The sequence below is a fragment of the Cydia pomonella genome, chromosome 9 (genome assembly GCF_033807575.1).
Source record: "Cydia pomonella isolate Wapato2018A chromosome 9, ilCydPomo1, whole genome shotgun sequence".
NCBI lineage: Eukaryota > Metazoa > Arthropoda > Insecta > Lepidoptera > Tortricidae > Cydia > Cydia pomonella.
This window is the reverse complement of record NC_084711.1, coordinates 6,253,576-6,275,180: the sequence shown is the minus strand read 5'-3', so window position 1 is coordinate 6,275,180 and position 21,605 is coordinate 6,253,576. Positions and strand designations below refer to the sequence as shown.

Here is a 21,605-nt window from a genome sequence, read left to right as displayed (position 1 = left end):
CTAAAAAGAAAATCGGCGCAAGCAGCCGGCACCCGAGTAAAAGGCGCCTATTCGCTGCACGTCCACTATAAAACATAACTCCGATTTTCATACAGACCCATGTTCTACGTTTCCATGTCAAACATCTCCCCTCACATAAAGTACCCCGGGTGGCAGTAAACCCGCGCCACTGTTAGCTTTATTGGGATTTTATGACTAAATCAACACTTGAAATCTATAAAAATGTAAAATCATGACGCATAGCTGCCGTTTAGTCATTGATCGGCATATGTTTTATTTTTTCTTAGATTTTCAATGCAATCCTTAGGTATATAACGTGTATACGAGTATATATACACCGTGGGCCCATATAACCCCACAAATTTTAACTACGCATTCTTGAGATCATAAGGCGCAAAGAAATGTTTTATGACTTTTGGTCACATTCGGCAAAAAATATGTTTGTGTGTGTGTCTCTTCTGCACACGACACGTTATTTCTTTTTACATCTTGGCGGAAAAAAAACAACGTTGCAACGAATAAGTAAAGTTTTTTTATTAACAGATAATTTTTGCAAGCTTCCTTTAAAACTTTAATGTCTCGCATTAGGTATGTCTAAACCAAGTCACATAGTGGCAGCGTCGAGCCAAAAAGCCGTTTTTCCCTGAGTTATGGCAGAAACAAATTTCCTGATGAATTGTCATTATTTTTAAAACAAGTCAAAACATTTTAGTTCCTAAATGTGGTCAACAATCCACCTTTAAAATTACGGTTAAGTACAAGCCACATAATGCAGTTTGGAGTAAGAGGATTAAAAGTAGTTAAAAACCTAAATTTCTTCTTACTATCGGCCCGATTCCAAGAATGATTAAGACACGTTTAAGATCTTGCAAAGATCTTTAAAAGATCGATAACTCAACGAGGGGGGGGGGGATATTAGGGTCGGCAACGCGCATTAACTCCTCTGGAGTCGCAGGCGTACATAGGCTACGGAGACTACTTACCAGCGGGCCGTATGTTTGTTTGCCACCGACGTAGTTAAAAAAAAAAAGTTAAAGTAGTTTTTTTTATATTCATAGCAATTACAATGACACTTTTAGATACGTTACCAAAACAATACAAAAAAGATAAGCTTTTACTCTCGTAATTACATTAACAACATTCTAACACAAAAAGAAACACGATGTAACTAACAATGTATTTCTGAGTCACCTGCACCGCTAATAAAAATGTAACAAAACTAAATTAGACTCACTTAATTAGTCTATTTTCTTTCACGTAATTAGACACTGTAATTGCCATGAAATCAAGTTAAATGCGTATAATTAATTGTCATGAAGACATGTAATGACGGTGATCACACGTGATTGCGTAAGTGGAGTCATGGAGGTACGCTTCCGCGGGATTCGGGAACCAGTCAGTGGAATACCGATTGTCGTTAATGTGTGGGGTGATAGTGGCTTTAGAGCTACGAAAGTCGTGAAAGTAGCAATTAACTTTAATTATTATACACGATTTATCTTATCCATCGTTTTAAAAAGGTTGGTGGTACAATACATAAGTTGTGCTTAAAAATTAAATAATACTTTGTGCAACAGAGTAACAACAATGTTTGTTAAAACGTTAATTTTTACATACTGATTGCACTTTCCTTTTGCGCTTTTCTGCTCAAAGTTACTGTATTAATTTTTATTAATTTTACTGCCACTAATCTCATGGTTTTTGCGTTACAAATACAAATATACAAATACATTTATTTTCCAAATTGACATGACATGAATCATTAGTAATTATATTAAAATTAAGTATACAGTATGTAGGGTCGCATCAATAGTAGCGGATGAAACAACGCTCCAAAAGTATCTGATATTCCGCATAACTTTTCCAAATATTGATAAATCCATAAAATTTATGTTCCAAAGTATATCTTTTAACGTCTTCATTGTTCTACATATAGAACCACCACATTTTGTTAAGCTGTTACAGATTGGTAGATACTTTTGAAACCTTGTTTGATCCGCTACTTTTGATGCTAACTGTATAGTTATGCTAACTGCGCTATTATATGGAACCCAAATGAGAATAAGTACTCCGCGATGGTCGAAAAAATACAAAACAAATTCGCCAGATATTTGTATTTCAAGGAGTATGGGGTATATCCTTTTTACCCACTCATGTACCCGACTCTCTTCGTTCTCGGCATGGTAGGCTATACAAAATTAGAAGTGAGGCGGAACTTGTCGTTAGCAACTTATATATTTAAAGTATGGCGGGGGGTCGTGCAAAATCCGGAAGTGCTGGGTGCCTTGGGGCTGGTGGTGCCGCGCGGGCCGTGCCGCCGCGCGCCGCGCCTGCTGGCGCGCCCCACCGCGCGAACTAACTTACTCGCTAGAGCACCGTTGGTCACCGCAATCAATATTTTAAATAAGATCTCGACTGAAATAGATTTGTTTAGCTGTTCTCTTACTGAGTTCACAGAGGTCACTTACAAACAATTATGCTATCCGTAATTTATAGATATTGTTAATTATATTGAACTTACATTGCTAATTATATTAATCACATTTTTATATTTTTATTTATTATAAGAAATTATTATGGAATTGCTATTGAATTAATTTCCGGTGTAAAATTGTTTATTGAATGTTTTTAAATGACTAGTATGTAAGCACTTTGGTACAATACTGTAATGCTTATGTATGCTGCTGAAAAATAAAACAATAAATAAAACAATAAAACTGTATAGTCTACTGGTAAGTATCAACAATGTTTAATTCCCCACAGTCCTCACGTCACACGGCCCGATTCGACGAATGAAATATGATAACGATAAGTTCTCGTTTAGATAAGTTCTTATTTAGATATCGTTTGTATGTCGTATAATTGACAGAAGCAGCTCGATTTGGGCAACCAATGTCACTTTGATGTTAGAAATATCGCAGATAGATCTTATTGGGATCACAGCGGAATCGAAATAAGCCTCAAGTTTGATATGTCGTTAAGTTATCGATCTTTTAAATATCTTTCCAAGATCTTAAATGTGTCTTAATCATTCTTCGAATCGGGCGGACAGGCTCGACCTAGTGTGAGGGCTATTGTTTGCTTTAAGAAGCGGTTGTATAACCACTATGCCACTCTTTCCAACTCTGAGCATCTCTTTAACTTGTATAAGCGACTCCAGCGATATCTAGGGCGGCCAACCGGCCGTTTCTCATTTGGGCCTATGCTCTTTCTAGGTGTCAATTTTGATTCGTATAAATTTAAATTCCCGGAACATTCTGCGTAGCCATGCTCCTCCAACTCCCCTACCATATGAGCATCTAATTACTCAGTCTAAACCACAATCGCATAAGGCTAGCTCACTACGTGTATGACGTTTACCCGCGACACACAATTACCCCCTAGCCCGATTACCGCAGGTGTCGAAACGGCTTTACATTAATGTTGATTGCTGTCAAGCTTACTTGAATAGTGATTTCAATTTGTCAATATGTCTACAAAATTAGCTCATTAGGTTTAGTTAAACGTTCACAAAAAAGTGTCAATATTTGTCATTTATTTGAAGCAAAGACTTTGATCTGGTGGGATCGTTTGGTACGATTTCTGTACGTACAATACGTACAAAAATCGTATACGTATACGTAGATCGTATGAAGTCCACATAATAATCGTTCTCAAATGCATTTTTTTTTTCAATTCATCTGTTTTCATTGCTCTTGATTGTAAAAACTAACCTCATTGCTAAATATAACAATTTCTGCCGTAGAAGATGAATTGTACTAAATATTCTACCCGACAATATAGTAAAACTAAACTATTTATATATAAATATAGCAGTTAATAAATCAGTTGTTTTTTAGAATGTTGCATTAATAAGCCGTGATGGCGATTAAAATAATAATCAATATCAAACGCAATAAAAAAACTTATTTTAAGTCACCCGGATTCATTGCTTGAGTATAGAAACTAACCCGATTGCTAAACATAACCTCATTTTTAGAAGACAAATTGTACTATTTTACTAACTATTATGGATACTAAGACTGCATATTTCATAGGTTTATAACGAAATGTTTTAATTATATTATAAATAGCTAGAAACTGAATACTAACACTTCAAACCGCATTCACACTTGTGTACCCAAAATGTGTTTGCCTCGTACATCCACAATTAGCTCCTTACAGATTAACGCACAGGTGTCGACACACCGCGCTTCATGCTCATTGCTTAACGTAGTGATTTGAATACGGCTTCAATAGGGATTAAGCTACGAACGGTTGATACTGACAATAATTGCTACTAAATGACACAATATGTGTACTAATATTAAGTATTACGGAATGTCCGTACTAGACTACGTATAGACAAAATGAGACCAGAAACCAATGAAATCAGGTACTAGGTTTTAAGGATTTTACTGTAATCGCCATCACGGCTTGTAAAACCAACGTTAAAAAAAACAACTGATTAACATTTAAATAGTTTATGCCTTCTTCATACATTGCCTTCATTAATATTAGTAGAGAATTCCCTCTCTGTACAAAAGTACCCCCTAAAATTATTCCTACAAGTGGAAGATCGCAATTTCTAAAAGCAAATGCCTGTCTTCTAAGACACGCGATACGCGCACATGTACCGTACGTCGCGTCTCATGCAAATTTATGAGGCGGAGGCGATTTTTAATTACCGATGTGTCTGAGCATCTGTCTGCGACGGTTGTGACGGCCTAAGGCTTGCTGTGCACGAGGGGATTATGTTACAATAGCTTAGCTACACGAATACGAATCTAGAATAAAGCAATAGTAGGAGTTTCTCATTCATTTGTGTGTAGAATGACAAATCCCTACTAAAATTATAAATTCGAAAGCAAATCTGTATATCTGTGTATTTTCTCTTCACGCGTAAACCGCTGAACTATTTTAGATATGGTATGTATTGAGATAATTTGAGGCCTGGATGTTCTTTGACATAGGATAGTTTTTGCCAATAATAGAAACTAGTGAAATATAAAAATCTAGAATAAAACAAACATCAGTTGTGAATTGTGATGAATGAGTTCCTAGGTTCAGTTGTGGGTACCAGTAGTGTATAAATTGTCAGAAAGCTATATCTTTCGCTTGAACGATTGCATTAATAAAATTGTTCTTAATCGTGGTCTATGCTTCTGCATTACCACTATCTGAATCATATCTAGGGCTAATAATTACACAACACCTATGTCATAATTCAACCCACGTAACTGCTTATGACTGAGATTACTGCACCATTTAAGAATGTAAACTGGTTTTAACTCCACCTATCTTTACTACGACACAGCCCGTAGCATATTTTCTTTGTACTCTGAAAATATTACACAAATAAGCAAGAAACGCAACATCACATCTTGAAGACACCATGACAGTGTGCGTCGTACCTTAATTCCTTACCAGGTCGCTTGCAGGTGACAACGCGCGCCGGGGAGCGGTTAAGTGCGCATTTTACGGCTTTTATGCATATTTGATGGCGCCGCCATAATCTCTGCTCACCTGCCATGTGGGTTGCCAGCTTATGTTGAGGGTTTCTTACGCGCGGTCTAAGAAAATTTAGGAAGCTTGTATTAATTGTTTAATGAGAAAATTATACGGAATTAAATGATGCGTAAGCATAGCCAGTAATAAAATAACAGTAAATGTAGTACGAGTATTTCTGTCCAAAAATCACAAGAGCCAGTTATGTCGTCATTTTAGTTTACAACTACTCAACTACAGTCTGTCTAGCAAAGATTTCCATCATCTGTATTATCCATATCGAATATCGATACAAATAATGATTTAGCCAGTGCTACTTGCAATAGTTGAAATATTCCAAGTATTTGATAATTCACTGAATTACTACTGAGTTAGTCATCAGATATGATAAAAATAAGAAAATTCGCACCAACTTATATTGCCTTATTAAACAGCTGATTTCAAAATATCTCTATTTAACCAATCCAAAACAGTACACAAAAAATAAACTAATAACCGAAACCGTTATCAAACTACCAAAAACACAGCTAAATTAATTCAAATTCGGAATACTTAATGGGGCGCTTAACCGTCGTCGGTACGTAAGCCAATCGGAAAATAATAACGGGAATTACTGGTAAGAGCGTATCAATTACTGGCCGTAAGCAAACGGCATTACGTGCTCAATATTAAAATCAAATTTACGGAGCAGAGGAGCTTTGGTGACATGTGGACCCGCGGTACGGATAGCAGACACAGCTCTAAAATGCTAGACTTTTCATGTCGGCATGTCACCACGTTTCTGTTGTTTACCAAAAAGTGGCGAGGCGTACATATAATTAGATTCCCACCGGCTTACCTAGTTTGAGACAATTGAGCACCTTTTTTTACAGGCCACAAAGAAAAATCTGAGAAAATCTCTTCCGGTGTACCCATCTGGTATATTTGACGCCCAGCCACTGCTGCAGTCAGTATATATAAATATTTTTATATCAATATAATCAACTACTTACTGCTAATAATACCAATTGGTACTTTCTGCCTAGCACTTACCATTCCTACGTGTATTGAACTTGTAACTAAATAGTCCACTACCTGTAGCATTTTTAACGCTATAGATGAATTATAAATAAATAGTCTAGGACATTATTACACAAATTAGCTCCACAGTAAGCTCAATAAGGATTGTGTTGTAGGTACTCAGAAAACGATTATAATTTGTCGATTTTTTTTTCGGTAGGTGTTCCAAGATTCTGGGCGGATGAAATAAGAAATCCCAAACAGTCCGATACATAAAATTAAATGATTAGATACCTTAATTTATTTACGTTTCTAAGTAAAATAACCTCCCAGGCCGCTTAGCCAATATGCAAACCGCACGCTTCGTAGCGATCGAAACGCAACTGTCCCTGTCGCACTAATATGGAAGAGTGATACAGAGACAAAGCATTTCGCTGTCGTAGCGATAGCGATTGTCACCTTGGCAAGGTCGGCTGTTCAGAAACAACCGTTAAATATAATGCTGGTCTGTTGTAAATCTGAAGTAATTTCTGTGCCGACGCTACCCGTAAGAACTTCGGTCGCGTAACATCAATTAAAATCGCATTTAGAGTCGTCCAGCACGTAATGCCACAATTTCCCGCGATCCGATACCAGCGCTAATACCACACTAATACCACTATTACACGACTGCGCTTTGTCCAAGCAGCGCCTATTGAAACGTACGCCGTAATTACGATTACAACACGTTTAAAATCGAGTATAACAATGTATTTGTAATTGTATTGAAATTTGGTAGCTACGAGTATTCCTTCCTGACTTAATTGCGCTATAGATATTGTTTTGGTTTGAATCTATTTATAAAAAAAATTAAAACAATTACGCTATACAAATTATTAACACTGATTATTATTTAAGCATTGTTCACTCTGAAATTATATACAGATTGACTTCATATCTCCAAGGCTCATAACTACCGATTATTTATGGATATTCGCTACTCCAACCCATTGGTTTCCTGTGATCGTGAATTGACGGTCAACCTGGTTTACTTCCGCTTTCCAAATCTAGAAACTGTCAGAGCTTTGTGGAGGACCTTAGTTTACCTGTGGCTGGAAGACTTCGACCATTCAAAACCAAATTATGCGGCTCGTTAAATTGCCCTCCGAGTGACTTTTAAGCCTCAATGTTTAGAATCTCTAACATACTACAGTCAGTTTCCTAACATAACTATCCACCTTACTACACAGCTAGTATGACGATGTGAGAACTTAAGTTAGGGCTCTTGCTGTACTTTTTACAAGGATTTTAATTGTTGAGCCATTTACCCCCTTATTCATAAACGTATATTAAAGTTGACAAGCCGCTAATAATCGTTTGTCCCTTTCCGACGTATTGGTATGATGGAAAGGGACAAACGATTATTAGCTGCTTGTCAACTTTAGTAGACGTTTATGAATAAGGGTGTTAGGGTTTACTTCACATTGGACATTTCATACCGTTAGTTATGACAACCAAAATAGTTTGAAACCTAAATGGCTCAGCAATTAAAATCCGTGGCTATACCTGTTTTCTTTTAGTCTACAACAGATAAAGTTCGTAACCTACATTATGTTATTGTTTCAGAAACAGGACGATGGGATAGTACACAAACGCTTTAGACCGTCCACTTCGCAAAAGTAAGTACTTCAATACTGCCAAATAGAGAAAATGTCCCTGGTGCGATACTTATGGCCTGTTTCACAATGTCCAAGTTAATTTAATTATTTATTAGCGATCCCATACTTTACTCAGACTTTGTAAATCAGGCCCTTGGTATGGTACCTACTTTTGGTATTTGCAGGAGAGAAAAGTCCAACCAATCTTACTTGTCTTATATGTGTTAATAACTTTTGCAAGTACCTAAACATTTCTGCAACATGAACACTAAACTGAATAAAGTAGTTTAGCTGAAGGTGTAACTATATTTTAAGGTGAATTGTTTACCAAAACATAAGATAAGTAAGGTCAAGTATCTTGTGAAATTATTTGAGCACATCTTAAAGTTTATAAATTTGTTGTCTTAAAACTTTTAATTAAAACTTAATTTATCAATTAAAGTGATTCAGAGAACGCATATTCTTGATTTTATCTACTTTCACTTATGTTTATTGTAAAAGGAAACTCAAGAGCTTTCTACCAACGTCGACCATATTGCCAAAATATTTGACGTTATTTTTAGGGTTCCGTAGCCAAACGGTAAAAAACGGAACCCTTATAGCTTCGTCATGTCCGTCTGTCTGTCCGATTATGTCACCGCCACTTTTTTCCGAAACTATAAGAGCTATACAGTTCAAAATTGGTAAGTAGATGTATTTTATGAACCGCATTAGGATTTTTACACAAAAATAGAAAAAAAAACAATAAATTTTGGGGGTTCCCCATACTTAGAACTGAAACTCAAAAAATCTATTTTCATCAAACCCATACGTGTGGGGTATCTATGGATAGGTCTTTAAAAATGATATTGAGGTTTCTAATATCATTTTTTTCTAAACTGAATAGTTTGCGCGAGAGACACTTCCAAAGTGGTAAAATGTGTCCCCCCCCCCCCCCCGTAACTTCTAAAATAACAGAATGAAAAATCTAAAAAAATATATGATATACATTGCCATGCAAACTTCCACCGAAAATTGGTTTGAACGAGATCTAGTAAGTAGTTTTTTTTAATACGTCATAAAATTCAAAAAAAAAATTTTTTTTCGTCAAACCCATACGTGTGGGGTATCTATGGATAGGTCTTCCAAAATGATATTTAGGTTTCTAACATCATTTTTTTCTAAACTGAATAGTTTGCGCGAGAGACACTTCCAAAGTGAAAAAATGTGTTACCCCCCCCAATTGGCCTTACCACAAAAAAAAAATAAAGCTATTACTTTACTAACTACGCTTAGGTAATTTACAGTCGAAACGGTTTTCGGTCAAATAAATATTATTAATTAATATTTACACAGAATTACAGTTTAAAACTAATACACTGTGAAATGACAATTCCATACTATAAGTATGTACAACTATGATTGAATATGTTTGTATGAATTGATAGTGTTTTAACACTAGATTCCCCTTTATCCATCATCTCACAAAATCTCAAGCATTCCTTACACACATAATATCTTAGACTCTCTTTAGTCTTGTTTTACGGTTCCATATTTATATCTTTATTACTTGATTATGAAAGTTAAAAAAGCTGTACATTAGTATAAATCCCATTCAACAATCCGCGAGTCACGAAGTCGCAACATCGTTGCGCCGGGGGCAATTAGCAACCTCCTGCAATTGTCGCACGATATTTACGCATTTATTTATGTGTCGCATAAATATGTGCGCGTGACGCGACTCGCGGCAATTATTGCGTGACTTATTGGCGAAGGAAGATAACACGTACGCCATTAACCAGCTTGAAATGACCCGCGAAGCTTCTGATCTACCCCTTTTGAATTGTACTTGTGTTAGAAGGAAAGGGGATGAGGTAGTTCACGATACTTTGGTGACGGCGTCACCGCTCGGAGCGGTGGCAGCTTTATCTACGCGTTTGACTCTTGGTCGTGACTTTCCGACTGAGATTTCGCTAATTACGCTGATTATGAGAATCGTGCCGCTATTTATCGATGGACCCTGGGGATTTGAGGAAGAAATGGGAATCGAAATTAGATACCATTGTGTTATAGCTTTTTTGATTTGGTAACAATAACGGTAGGTATTATATAATAGTAAATATACTGTAAGAAATATAGTGTTCGTTTAATTTCGGTACAAGGGGAAAAGCTGCGTTTGTTCAAATTGTATTTTAGTAGAAGTTCTCTATCGCATAAGAAACTATAAACGCAACATTTCTGGTTAATGCAGTGATCTAGGTTGTAAGTTAGTCAGTCCGTACGTATGCATTTCTGCATCTAGACTACGTATATCCTCGTTCACAAGTTACCTGCCGCGGGCCAACTGCGTCTTACTTTGATCACGAGAATATGTTGCTCTTGAACTTAATATAACACCATTTCCTTTTACTGACATTCGTAAATCATATTCCTGGAAATATGTACATGTACGTTTGAGATACGAACGGGAATGAAATTTTGAACTGGCAGCTTAACAAGTAAAGTTTAAATCACGCATGCATATCTACATATTTAAGTCAATTAGAAAAACTTATCATGTCAGCTTTCAGTGAATATGCCTATTTGTTGAGCCATGTCTATTCAAGCGAGAATAATCGTTATTTATTAAACTTAACTCTTTTAAACAGACAAACATATTATAACATTTTCATAACATAACAACAGTACACATTATCATGCTGTAGACCTCTGCTGCTATTCGCACTGCGTACTTAAGTTGAACGTAGGCAAAGAACTTTTTAGTTAACTAGACCATAGTATCCAGTGTAGTTACACTAGTTACCATGGATGTATACAGATGTCGGAGGTAAAGTATTTAAAAAGATCCCATACTTTGCGGACGTAAAAACGAGACTATTACTTATTTGAACCATCGAATGCGAAGATGTCAAAATTATAATATTACATGTGATTAATAAAGCATACTCGTGCAGGCGGGAAATGGTTCAACTCCTGTCCAATGAATTAATTTTCAAAGAAAGAGTTACCTAACTACAGCATGCCTGCGCCTCGGGTTAGACGATGCGACAATAACAAAGAAGTTTGAGCAAACTCGACGAAAATTAATCTTACTATAACACCAAAAAGTTAGTTCCGACCTCGACGAGCTACAAACACCAAATGAAGACACTTAACCCGCGAAGTTTGATCCAATAAAACAAAGTTCTGAACAAACGAATGCATTAAAGTCAACCCGCAAACCTGATCCAATCGTAATATCGCACTGGCAGACATCGAAAGTTAGTATGCATTGACTTTGAAAAGTCGTCCAAAACTAAGTTGGGTTATGTTTATGAAACTATTCGGGTGCGGGGGTGTGCCGATACACATGCAAGAACTCGCGCCCAACTCGAGGCATAGTTCGCTAAGTGGAACAGCTGTAAAACAAAGTAGCGAAGGGTCTAGGAACTTGGTGTGTACGAGTTCGCGCGGCCACGTGTCCGCGACTCGCGCTCGCGGACCCTCGCCTCAACTTTGACAGTTTAATTCGGGAGCCGGCCGACGACCGCCATCGATTCTTAAAACAAGTTTAACTAGCTTTAACTAGAGCATGGCGGCGGGATGATAACGGAGCGCCTACCCCGCCCGCGCCCCCTCCGCGTGCAGATAAACTTTTAAAATGACTTTGGAAGCTTTTGAGCTTTTAATCGGTAAAGTTGTACAGACAGACAGTTCGGGCACAATCCTTGAACCGCTTGCGCCGGCGACGGCGGCCGCAAAACTTTGTTTTACAGGACTACTTTTCTTCTTGTTTCAAGGTTGGACTCTTAAAACAAACTCCGGTTCGACGGAGTTCGTGAACTCGGGCGCCAACAATTTACAAATTTCTCTCTTTCATAACAACTAACTGCCGCTCGGCGCCGGCGAAAGTTGTCCTGCGTAGATCTTAATCGCATTGTCTGTTGCGCTGGCGCGCCAGCTGATTGTGACGACACACTTCCCAACTTTTGCTTTACGACTCGTACCGACTGGCCACTACATGCGTGAGCCAAACAGATCCCCAAATAACCTAAGGTGTCTGCAGTCTATAAGTGAGTAATCGCATAGGTGACGAAGGGTCTGTAAACAGCCCTCGGACTCGACGCGTTTATTCAATTTATGTAAGTGACATTGATAGCATCGACTGCGGCCAAAAAACTCGTCTGCCGAATTTGACGGCGCGTCCCCTCGGTGTTTTCTTTTTTCGTTCACGCCTCACCTGTCATAGGCTTTGGGTAAAAGCGTTCATTGGCATTTAATTTACAATCGCTTGCTTTTGCAGACGAAAAGTAAACGGTAAACACTGACCACAAAATGTAATTGCGGAAAATGTTGGCACGAAAGTTTTAAGAGAATACCTGCATAGGCTTTATGTATTGCCAAATAGATTGTAACATAAGCTGCAGTATTGGATATTGCGCGTAAATTTTACGTAACTAGAAATAAATAGGTTGCGGGTGGGGCGGGTCGGAGTGGGCGAGGCTTGCGCGCGCAGCGCCCCCGCGCGGCCCGCAGCCTCGCCCGCGTCCCGGCACTCGACTAGTCCACAAATCGCCGCGGCCCTCACTCCTCGCACTCGCTACGAGGCTACGTGCGCTACGAGCCGCGACCACAAACTTTTACCACGCGCTACGCGGTGCTACGAAGGCGCAGGCCTTCGACATGCAAAAGTCTGTAACGCACTACTAATGTGCCTTCAGTGCAGTGAATAAAAACTTTTTTTAGTGACGTAGTGTTCAGTAAACTTTAGTGTGTGATGTGGGCCCGTGTTTTATAGCGATGTCGGCTCTCGTCCGACCAGTCTGGTAAGTCGCAGATATTTTCCCGCTACCCGTCAACTATTTTCTTTCGACCAAGGGGAATAGTTGAGCGCGTTTGTTGTTTAAAATTGCGTCGTTAGTGTATTGTTTTTTGCGGTTTCAAAAACGGTTTGTTATTTCAGCGTTGCGTCCTACGGTGAAAAACTGAAGAAGTGTCAAGATATAAAATAATGAGATCGTTTGCGCACAAATCCCACGCTCGTAAAACCATTTCACGAAATGCTTTCAATCTGTTTTGATGTGAAAATTGAGGTGATTAACCTGGTTAATTTATGCGTATTTGATGTTTAATTAGGGGTTAAATATGGATTAGTTGGGTGTACTCGTATTTGCCGTTCGCGGTTGATTATTCCTCCCCGGCTCGCGTTGCGGCGCCTAATCGAATGACTCGCGACATTACGCGAATGCGGAATACGTAATTGATTGACATGATTCTACTACAAGCAGTTAATATCCATCAGTATACCTCTATATGTTTTACGGTTATAATTCTCTGACATGTATAAGTTTGCTTTCATGAATGAAAAATACTTTGATTATAATTCATTTTCTTACTTAAGTCAAGATCTCTTGAATGCCGTCGTAATAATATTTTTATCAAAAAGTTGTTTAATCACTTTTTAGTTTAGAATTACAAATTCGGAAGGTCGATTCGATCGATTATTTATTATTTAATTTCTTATATCATCAAAGAAAATCTTTAAAAGTATGAGCCTTTCTTCAAACAAATGAAGCATACCTATACTTTTACATATTTTAGAACTAGTGAACATCGAAATAGATTATTTATTACATGCGGTATATTAAGTTGAGTTTTGTAGGTAGTAAGATATATTATATAACCATGTACCTATGTACATACCTATGTATTACGCTTTCTTGCAGAGCAGACTTTAAAAAATGGCTGCTGTCGTCACAATTTTACGATATAAACGAATTAGTAAATTAATTAAATAATTTAATCAAATATTTGTATAAAATAATAAGTACGATATACACAATTGCTAATTATTATGCTTATATTTACAAACCGACCTGTAACGATGTTATCAATAAATATTTTCTTTTCTTTTCTTCTTGCAGTAGCAGCAAAAAATAATTCCCGAAAATAATAAATAACAAATTTTAATAAACGTATAATGCCTCACACATTCTAGATAACATTATAAGGCTCTTTTTATCAACCATTTAACGAAGAGTGTCCGATAAAAGTGTTCCCATTTTTGGCAAGCTTTAATTTAGCGCGGTAAACATATCAGCAAAAACCATAAGAATCCCATCTCGTCAAACTTGCTTAGAAATGTACACACAAATTGATATAAACATCAAACAGCAACCTCAAAATTACCCTTAGCGTCAGGTGTTGGAGTGTTCGAGCGTGCCCATCTTGATAAGGAGCAAATTGTTTCAGCTGAACCCGCTTATCTGATCGGCTGTGAGCGTAATTGTGGTATATTTTACACTTACGTTAGCTTAATGCTTTAATAGGAGAAAATACCTCCTTTACCTTTGGACGGCATATGGAAACTAAGATTTATGGTTATTTGAACGGTGGCATGAATAAACAGTTTTATTTTGGAGCCATATGTTGACAACATGGTTATTTTGATATCATGGCATTTGCTGTTTTACTGAGATAATATTATAGATAGAACTCTAAGCATATTTAAAAATAGCGTTGTTTTAGACATATTTGTTTCCATTTATATTGAGTGAATATAATAAATCTGTATACGAAACAACTGTATTAGTAGGTACTTTTAATATTGAAGTTTGAAAAAGAAGTTACCTGCTTTTTTGCTGATCCAAAGAGTTTAATTATGATTTAATATTTGTAAATTCACATTACTTTTAAATGTAAACATTCAATTGTTTACACATATTTAGAGCTATAAATCCATAAACAGAAACATAAACCCACCAGTATAATTTAAAAAAATACACTAAGTACAGTGGGCATCTCAGATATGTGAATACTTATTCATTGCCTTTTTACATTTTTTTTTTAATTTTAATCGTATAGCTGTATAAGTAATTGATTCGTCATAATAAGGTACTAATAATAAAGAACGACACAACAATATTCAGCATCTTTTTGCCACTAAGGCTGCATTTTCACTAGGCGCGAGCAGGTTTGCATAACTATGCAACGCCACTGACATTAAACGTTTGATATAAATATATTTAAAATAAAATATACTTAGGTAAACAACATCCATAACCCAGGAACAAGTATCCGTGATAAAAACACGCAACAAATGCCCTTGTCAAGATTCGAACCCGGAACCTCCAGCTTCGTATGCAGGATCACTACCGACTACTCTAGGGGCCGTTACATAAATAAAAATAAGAAGCATAAGTTTTTATCATTTACCTTGCCATATTGTTACCTACAAAGACACGTTGAAGCAAAATTCATACTTCAACATTGCAATATTTGCAGTCCATGTTCGATTAAGTAAACAAATACATACAAAGTTTTGATTGAAAACAAACACTTGTACGAAACAAACGTATCGATTATTCGCAACAAAGGGGTACGAGCAACATGTGAGTGGCTGCAGAATCGATATGCAGTAGTTCCGCGTTCGCGTAAGTGGGGTAATGGTCGTGCACTGTGCTGCACCCTCGCGAAAAGCCCACGCTCGCCAATAGGGCTGCCTACATGAATAGATTCTTAATTTTTGTTGGTTTTGATTTTGTACATTGAAATTTTATTTTGCGTTATCCCGGTTTAGTTTTGGACGCCTTGATTATTATTACATATTTGATATTATCATAATTTTCGTATCTAAAAATATTTAAGTACTTTATTAAAATGAAAAAACAAGTAAATTATGTCATATCACAAAATCTGGTAAACGGATAATGAATATATTAAAAGTGTATGTGTGCATATGTAAAATAGTACAACAATATGAACAAATATCATAGTTAGAACTAGATCGTCGAATAATATACAGGAATATTAGAATTTTAGCTATTCGATCTGTTTCCGACATTTCTTCAACCAACAATGTAACTTTTGACACTGACAGATCAGTATCGTATCAGAAACAAATTGAATAACTAAAATTCGAATACGCCTGATACGCTCGTCATCTCGTCATTTATAGATTATTTTTCGATGACGAAACTAGAATGTATTTTATTTATTTTTATGAGCCAATTTTTTCAAAAGGGCAGAGCCTTGGAGCTTTCAATTTCTTTGGTCCCAAAAGCCACTGGTGATGTAAATTACTTTATCTACACACATATCATAAACCCTCTATGATGCCTTCAAAATCCGTAAATAATGGCCAACGTTACGATAAACTGTTTTGTTACAACAAATTTCTTATCTGTGATAATGTAGTTATAGCTTTATAACTAAATCAAAATCGATTTCGTTATGCATTCAAATTTGGAACATCTCTGAAAAAAAAAGCAATTCTATTTAGCTTCTATTCTAATATCAGTCGAGATGCCTTTGCATACAATTTTGACATATCTCGCATGTTAGTTTGTATCGAATCATACGGAAATAGGCCCCCGACTCTAGTTTGTCTATGAATTAAAAAAAACTACATGCGTGAAAAAGTTTTCATTTACCGCCATTTGACGTACAGTGTATCTTTTAATTAGTTTTAAGTATAAAATGAAAATGTTTTGTTGTTTTTAAGGCAACTATAGCAAAAATTTCGTGTAAAATAAACGATAAAAATATTTCGGTGACGCCACCACATATCCGCGAGTTCCGCCAAGAGAGCAACGATTTGGCAGCGATGCCCTAACGGAGGCTGTAATTTAGGTTAGTGAATATTTCATAGAAAGTTTATAATATGTGTGTAGATAAAATAGTGTATGTAACTGTACATAATTAGGCATTAAAACACTCGTGTGATCCTTTTAAGAAACTCACTTTGTTCGTTTCTTCAACCCACACTTGTGTTTTAATGCCTTTCATTATGTAGCAGTCACATAAACTACTATTTTGTTCTTATTACTTATTGCATAATGAATACAAAAATGTAAGAGTTTAAAAGTTCAAACAAAGGTAAGAACCTTTTTTTCTTAGTAACAAACATTACTTTTAACAAGTAATTTGTCAATGTTCCAGGTTTTTTAAAATTAATTTTACTATTTAAATGAAACAGCCCGCCTGCCCTAAATTATATCCAATAAATGTACATAGTTATTTAAAACAATATTTGATTTGAACCTGAGGCCCTGTGAAAAACGGATACGAAAATTTCTTTATCTCCCTCCCTATCACTCTAATTTGCAAGAGTGATAGAGAGGCAAATAAAGAAATTTTTGTTTACGTTTTTCGCAGTAAGGCCTCTATAATCGGGTAACGCGCGACAACCCTAGCGCGGGCCCAGCGAGGGTTGCGCCGGACCCTCTCGTACCCGGACACGTATTGCGTGTTACTTATTCACGCTGCTTTCCCAGCACTATTACTGTTAATATTTATGTTTAAAGAAAACTGTTTTCTCTGATATAACATTACCTCAGTGGCCTACTTTAAGTAAAGAAAAAAAAACAATATAATTGTTAAAATTAGACTGTTAAACTTTTTATCGTTTAAAACTAGCTTCAAATGGTTTTTTTTGTATTACAAGTGTGGAAATCTAGCAGTTCACAGCGTGCGATGAGGTATTTATTTACTTTCGGTTAAGTATTAGTGAAACTGAAATTATTTGCCTATCTTATCTATTAAATTATGCTCAAAGAGGATAATTTAATTTTTGTAAGTCTCATAATACTCGTATCTTGTCGGTACGTTTTATAATCGTTTTGCCAAAGGATTTATTTAATTTAATATTTATTTGTGTCAATAAAATATAGATTTAGTTTTTAAGAGTATAAAACGCATTTAGTTAGAGTTAGACCAAGATAACTCGGCCCGATTCGAAGAATGATTAAGACACGTTTAACATCTTTAAAAGATCGATAACTAAACGACATGTCAAAATTGACGTTTATATCGATTCCGCTGTGATCCCAGTAAGATCTATCTACGATATTTCTAACGTGAAATCAAGTGACATTGGTAGCCCGACTCGAGCTGCTTCTGTGAATTATACTACATACAAACGATATCTAAATGAGAACTTATCTAAACCAGAACTTATGTCATTCTTCCTGTACATAACGTACAGGTGAAAACATACCTAAAATTTTACTCAGTTTATGACCAACTTAACTCAGAATTGATTACTTATAATTTTAATTTTCTAATTACATCAAATTCCTAGCTATTCCTACCCCAATATTTGATTTTTGATTGTCATACCAATAAATTGGTTTTCAATGCAATGTTATTGATGCATTTCCAATCTGTTCACCGCGTAATTGCGTCATATAGGTTTGTCTGGTGATACATTACTCATGACAAAATGAATAAGTGATACAATATCTGGAATGAGGATGGATAATAAATAAATAATAATAAATAAATATTATAGGACATTATTACACAAATTGACTAAGTCCCACAGTAAGCTCAATAAGGCTATATATAGGCTGGATAGATATATGTATGGAGTGGGGTGAGTTTTATCGTACCTAATCAATGCCTTACACTGTTAATTGTCAGTTGTCGTGATCACAGCGTCGACCATAAAGACTATAAAATCTGACCATGCATGAGATACCAGATTTTTACCAATTACAATGTGCTTTCAAGCAGTTTATTTTTAATTTTTAATAATATACAGATATAATACTATATAATAAATATACAATCATATTACAATGTGTTGGTATGTGTGAGCTTTCGCCGAATATACTCCATCATACCTACCTTAAACTTTTTGTCCAGCGTTTTCTGATAATCTTCACGTGCTTCCAGCTACAATGTCTTAATTGTACCTATTTATATTTTCACGAGCTGTTTTTACGCTTATTATAATATTATCTTATCAAAAAAGTACTTGGTGTAACTTTTTTTGCTTGAGGTAGTCAGGAAGAATTTCTATTTCGAGCTTCGTAACGTCTTTTAGTACGTTTTTATTTGGGAGCCATTTTTTGTCAATTACCCCAAAGTTAAAACACCTCCGATTTACATAAATCTGAAGTCAGAAACATGTTGTGAAAAGACAATGTAATAAGGTATAATGTGGAGTATCCAATTAAAAGTAAAAAATATTCTTAAAAGGAAAACCTGGTAACGACTGTCAGAAGACCACGGACAAAACAGTATAGATATAGTTAAAAGTCACGGACAACCTATCGTTATATTGTGTGTGTATTTTTATTATGTAGTTTGATATCGACAAATTATTTCAAAAAAAGTGCTTGAAAACATACACATTCATTTAAAAGATTTACCATATCATGCTTGGCCAGATTTATCGTGTACAGGCTTTACGGCGTAGTTTAGATATTGTTACCTACGTACCACCCCTACCACCTAGACCTACAGAACAAAATTCATTTATTTTATCCAGAATTTAACTAAATTAAAATTACAAATTGGGCTTGTAATCACATTAAATTATTTTCTCGTAAAATATCATCAGAAATGCTTGGTTTATAAGTTAGCCGGGTTATTCAGGTTCACCCTGTAAAATAAAAGGAATGCGCACCAATGTGATATAGAGGCGTATTCTGATTGTAATACCAGCTCATGAATTTGATCTGGATGTTTTTTATATTATCTCTGAAATGCCAAAAGTGACATTTGACAGATGATATCCATAACAAATCCAGCGGTGGCAGCATGATTCCATTTCGATCACTTGTCACTATGCCTGTCACTTTCATGCTTACATACTTGTTAGAACATGACAGGAATGGTGACAAATGATAAAGAGCCGACCAACTTAGCCCTACTGATCAAACTTATAACCTGTTGCAGTGTAATATTTTTTTGAAACTCGGCCGATTTTCCGTACTACAATACAATACAACAGGTACATTTAATCTGGACACACACACACAGGCACAGGTAATTTGATCTGGTTTTGCTATTCATAACCTGTTATCACAATCAGAATAAAGCCTCAAGCGCTTCAGCAAGCTTATATTAAACATCAAAAGTAAAAGTATAATACCTTTAGTAAGTATCTGATGCATACCTACAGTGAGTTATGTTTAAGTGGTTACTTCTTCCAAATTCTAAATTATTTATTTGTTAAAAATAAGTGGATACATCAACACAACAGTAGGTCTTAGATAAATGTATAATTACGTAGCATTATGCTCCGCCACATGGCACACAAATAACTACAGAAGACATTAGACGTTGAATTTATTTACTAACTAGTATGAAATAATCTGTTACATTTATTAAATACCTAATACATTATTCACATAACCATATCATTGTTAACTATATTCACATCACTAATACGTTATTTACTTCACCTTCATATTAATAAATAAAGAAATAAAAACAGTAAAGTATTTAATCAAATCACATGTCCATCATTTATAAAAGTAGTTCCGGATGTAACGCACTAAATATACTATTCAAACAAAAAGTTATACACTTTAGTACCTATTTGTTTTAGAATTATTACAATTACTTAAGGACGATTCCGAATTGCGAAAAAAAACTTGTGCTCATTAAACATAGCCTAAGTTACTGAAATAAACGACATGACAGGAGTGACCAGGAGGCCTTGCGCATTTGCCATGCGCATGCCCCAGGAAGGATATTTTTTTCTAACATACACATTATAAAAAACGAATATATTGTATAATACACAAATAAAAATATTGAGGTAATATAATCGTTAGATAGATAGAACTAGTATTGCCTAAAACGGGACTTAATCGCGTGGTCTTTCTTCCCCGAGACCAAGGGAACAACGCAACGTCGTCCTCGAAACATCGGAGGTAAAACACTTAATTTTACGCGATGAAGTTCCGTTTTAGTCAATAATAATGAGTAAAAATCAGATAGATCGAATGCCCTTTATTGCACATCTCCGTAAAACATACATTACAGAAAAACAATTGATAAAAGATAATCATTTAAGTTTTCCAATGATGTATACTCATAGATAGGCCTATTTGGAATATGTGTGGAATATTTGTCAATTTTTTGAGACTAAATGTAGGATATTTTTTTGCGTGTGGGTCTGTAACTGAACTGAACGAGTAGGACATTTCACAAACCTCCTGAAATCGCAAGAATAAAAATCTATTTTGTATATGTATTAGATTTCATAGTGTTTTATTAAACAATACTTAATCTTAGTTTTGGGATTGTTTTCATATTGTATAAACTGCTTAGTGGGTAAAGTACGTTGTTTGACACGCAGAATACTAGGGAATACTCAACTTGCGGTTAAACGTTGCAAAACACACACCAAGTACTATTCAGATTTCGAAAAATAACTGGGAAACTGTGGTAGCACCCATAATGACTTTTGAACAGGGTACATTTCGTCAAGTGACAAGCAAAACTCACTAATTACGTCACAGTTCATACCTATAATTAACCATATTACTACTAAAAAAGGTTCATTTTTGTTTCATTATTTATCTCGACGATTTATCTCTAAAATAATAAAATTTATCATATTTCGCCATAAAACCACTTTTCCTATTTTATCGTTATTATTCTTGTGTACATTTTTTGATTTTATATATTATTGTTAGAATCGTTAATATATTGATTCAAAAGTAACTTATCGTTTGTTTGATAAGTAATTAAATTTGTGTTTAAAACCTTAGGTACTAACACAAA

At 35.6% G+C, this 21,605-nt stretch overlaps 1 protein-coding gene across 8 annotated transcripts in view; it reads left to right on the top strand.

The window, feature by feature from the left end:
* Window positions 1-21,605, top strand: part of LOC133521220 (myelin transcription factor 1-like protein) — a 327,413-nt gene that overhangs the window by 249,200 nt on the left and 56,608 nt on the right. For 7 of the 8 annotated variants that reach the window (XM_061856061.1, XM_061856060.1, XM_061856062.1 and 4 more), the window contains exon 5: window positions 8,092-8,144. In XM_061856061.1, coding sequence (XP_061712045.1) covers window positions 8,092-8,144 — 53 coding nt within the window. Of the gene's footprint in view, window positions 1-8,091; window positions 8,145-12,379; window positions 12,908-21,605 lie in introns of those variants that run through there. The other variant, XM_061856064.1, reaches the window with a different exon arrangement.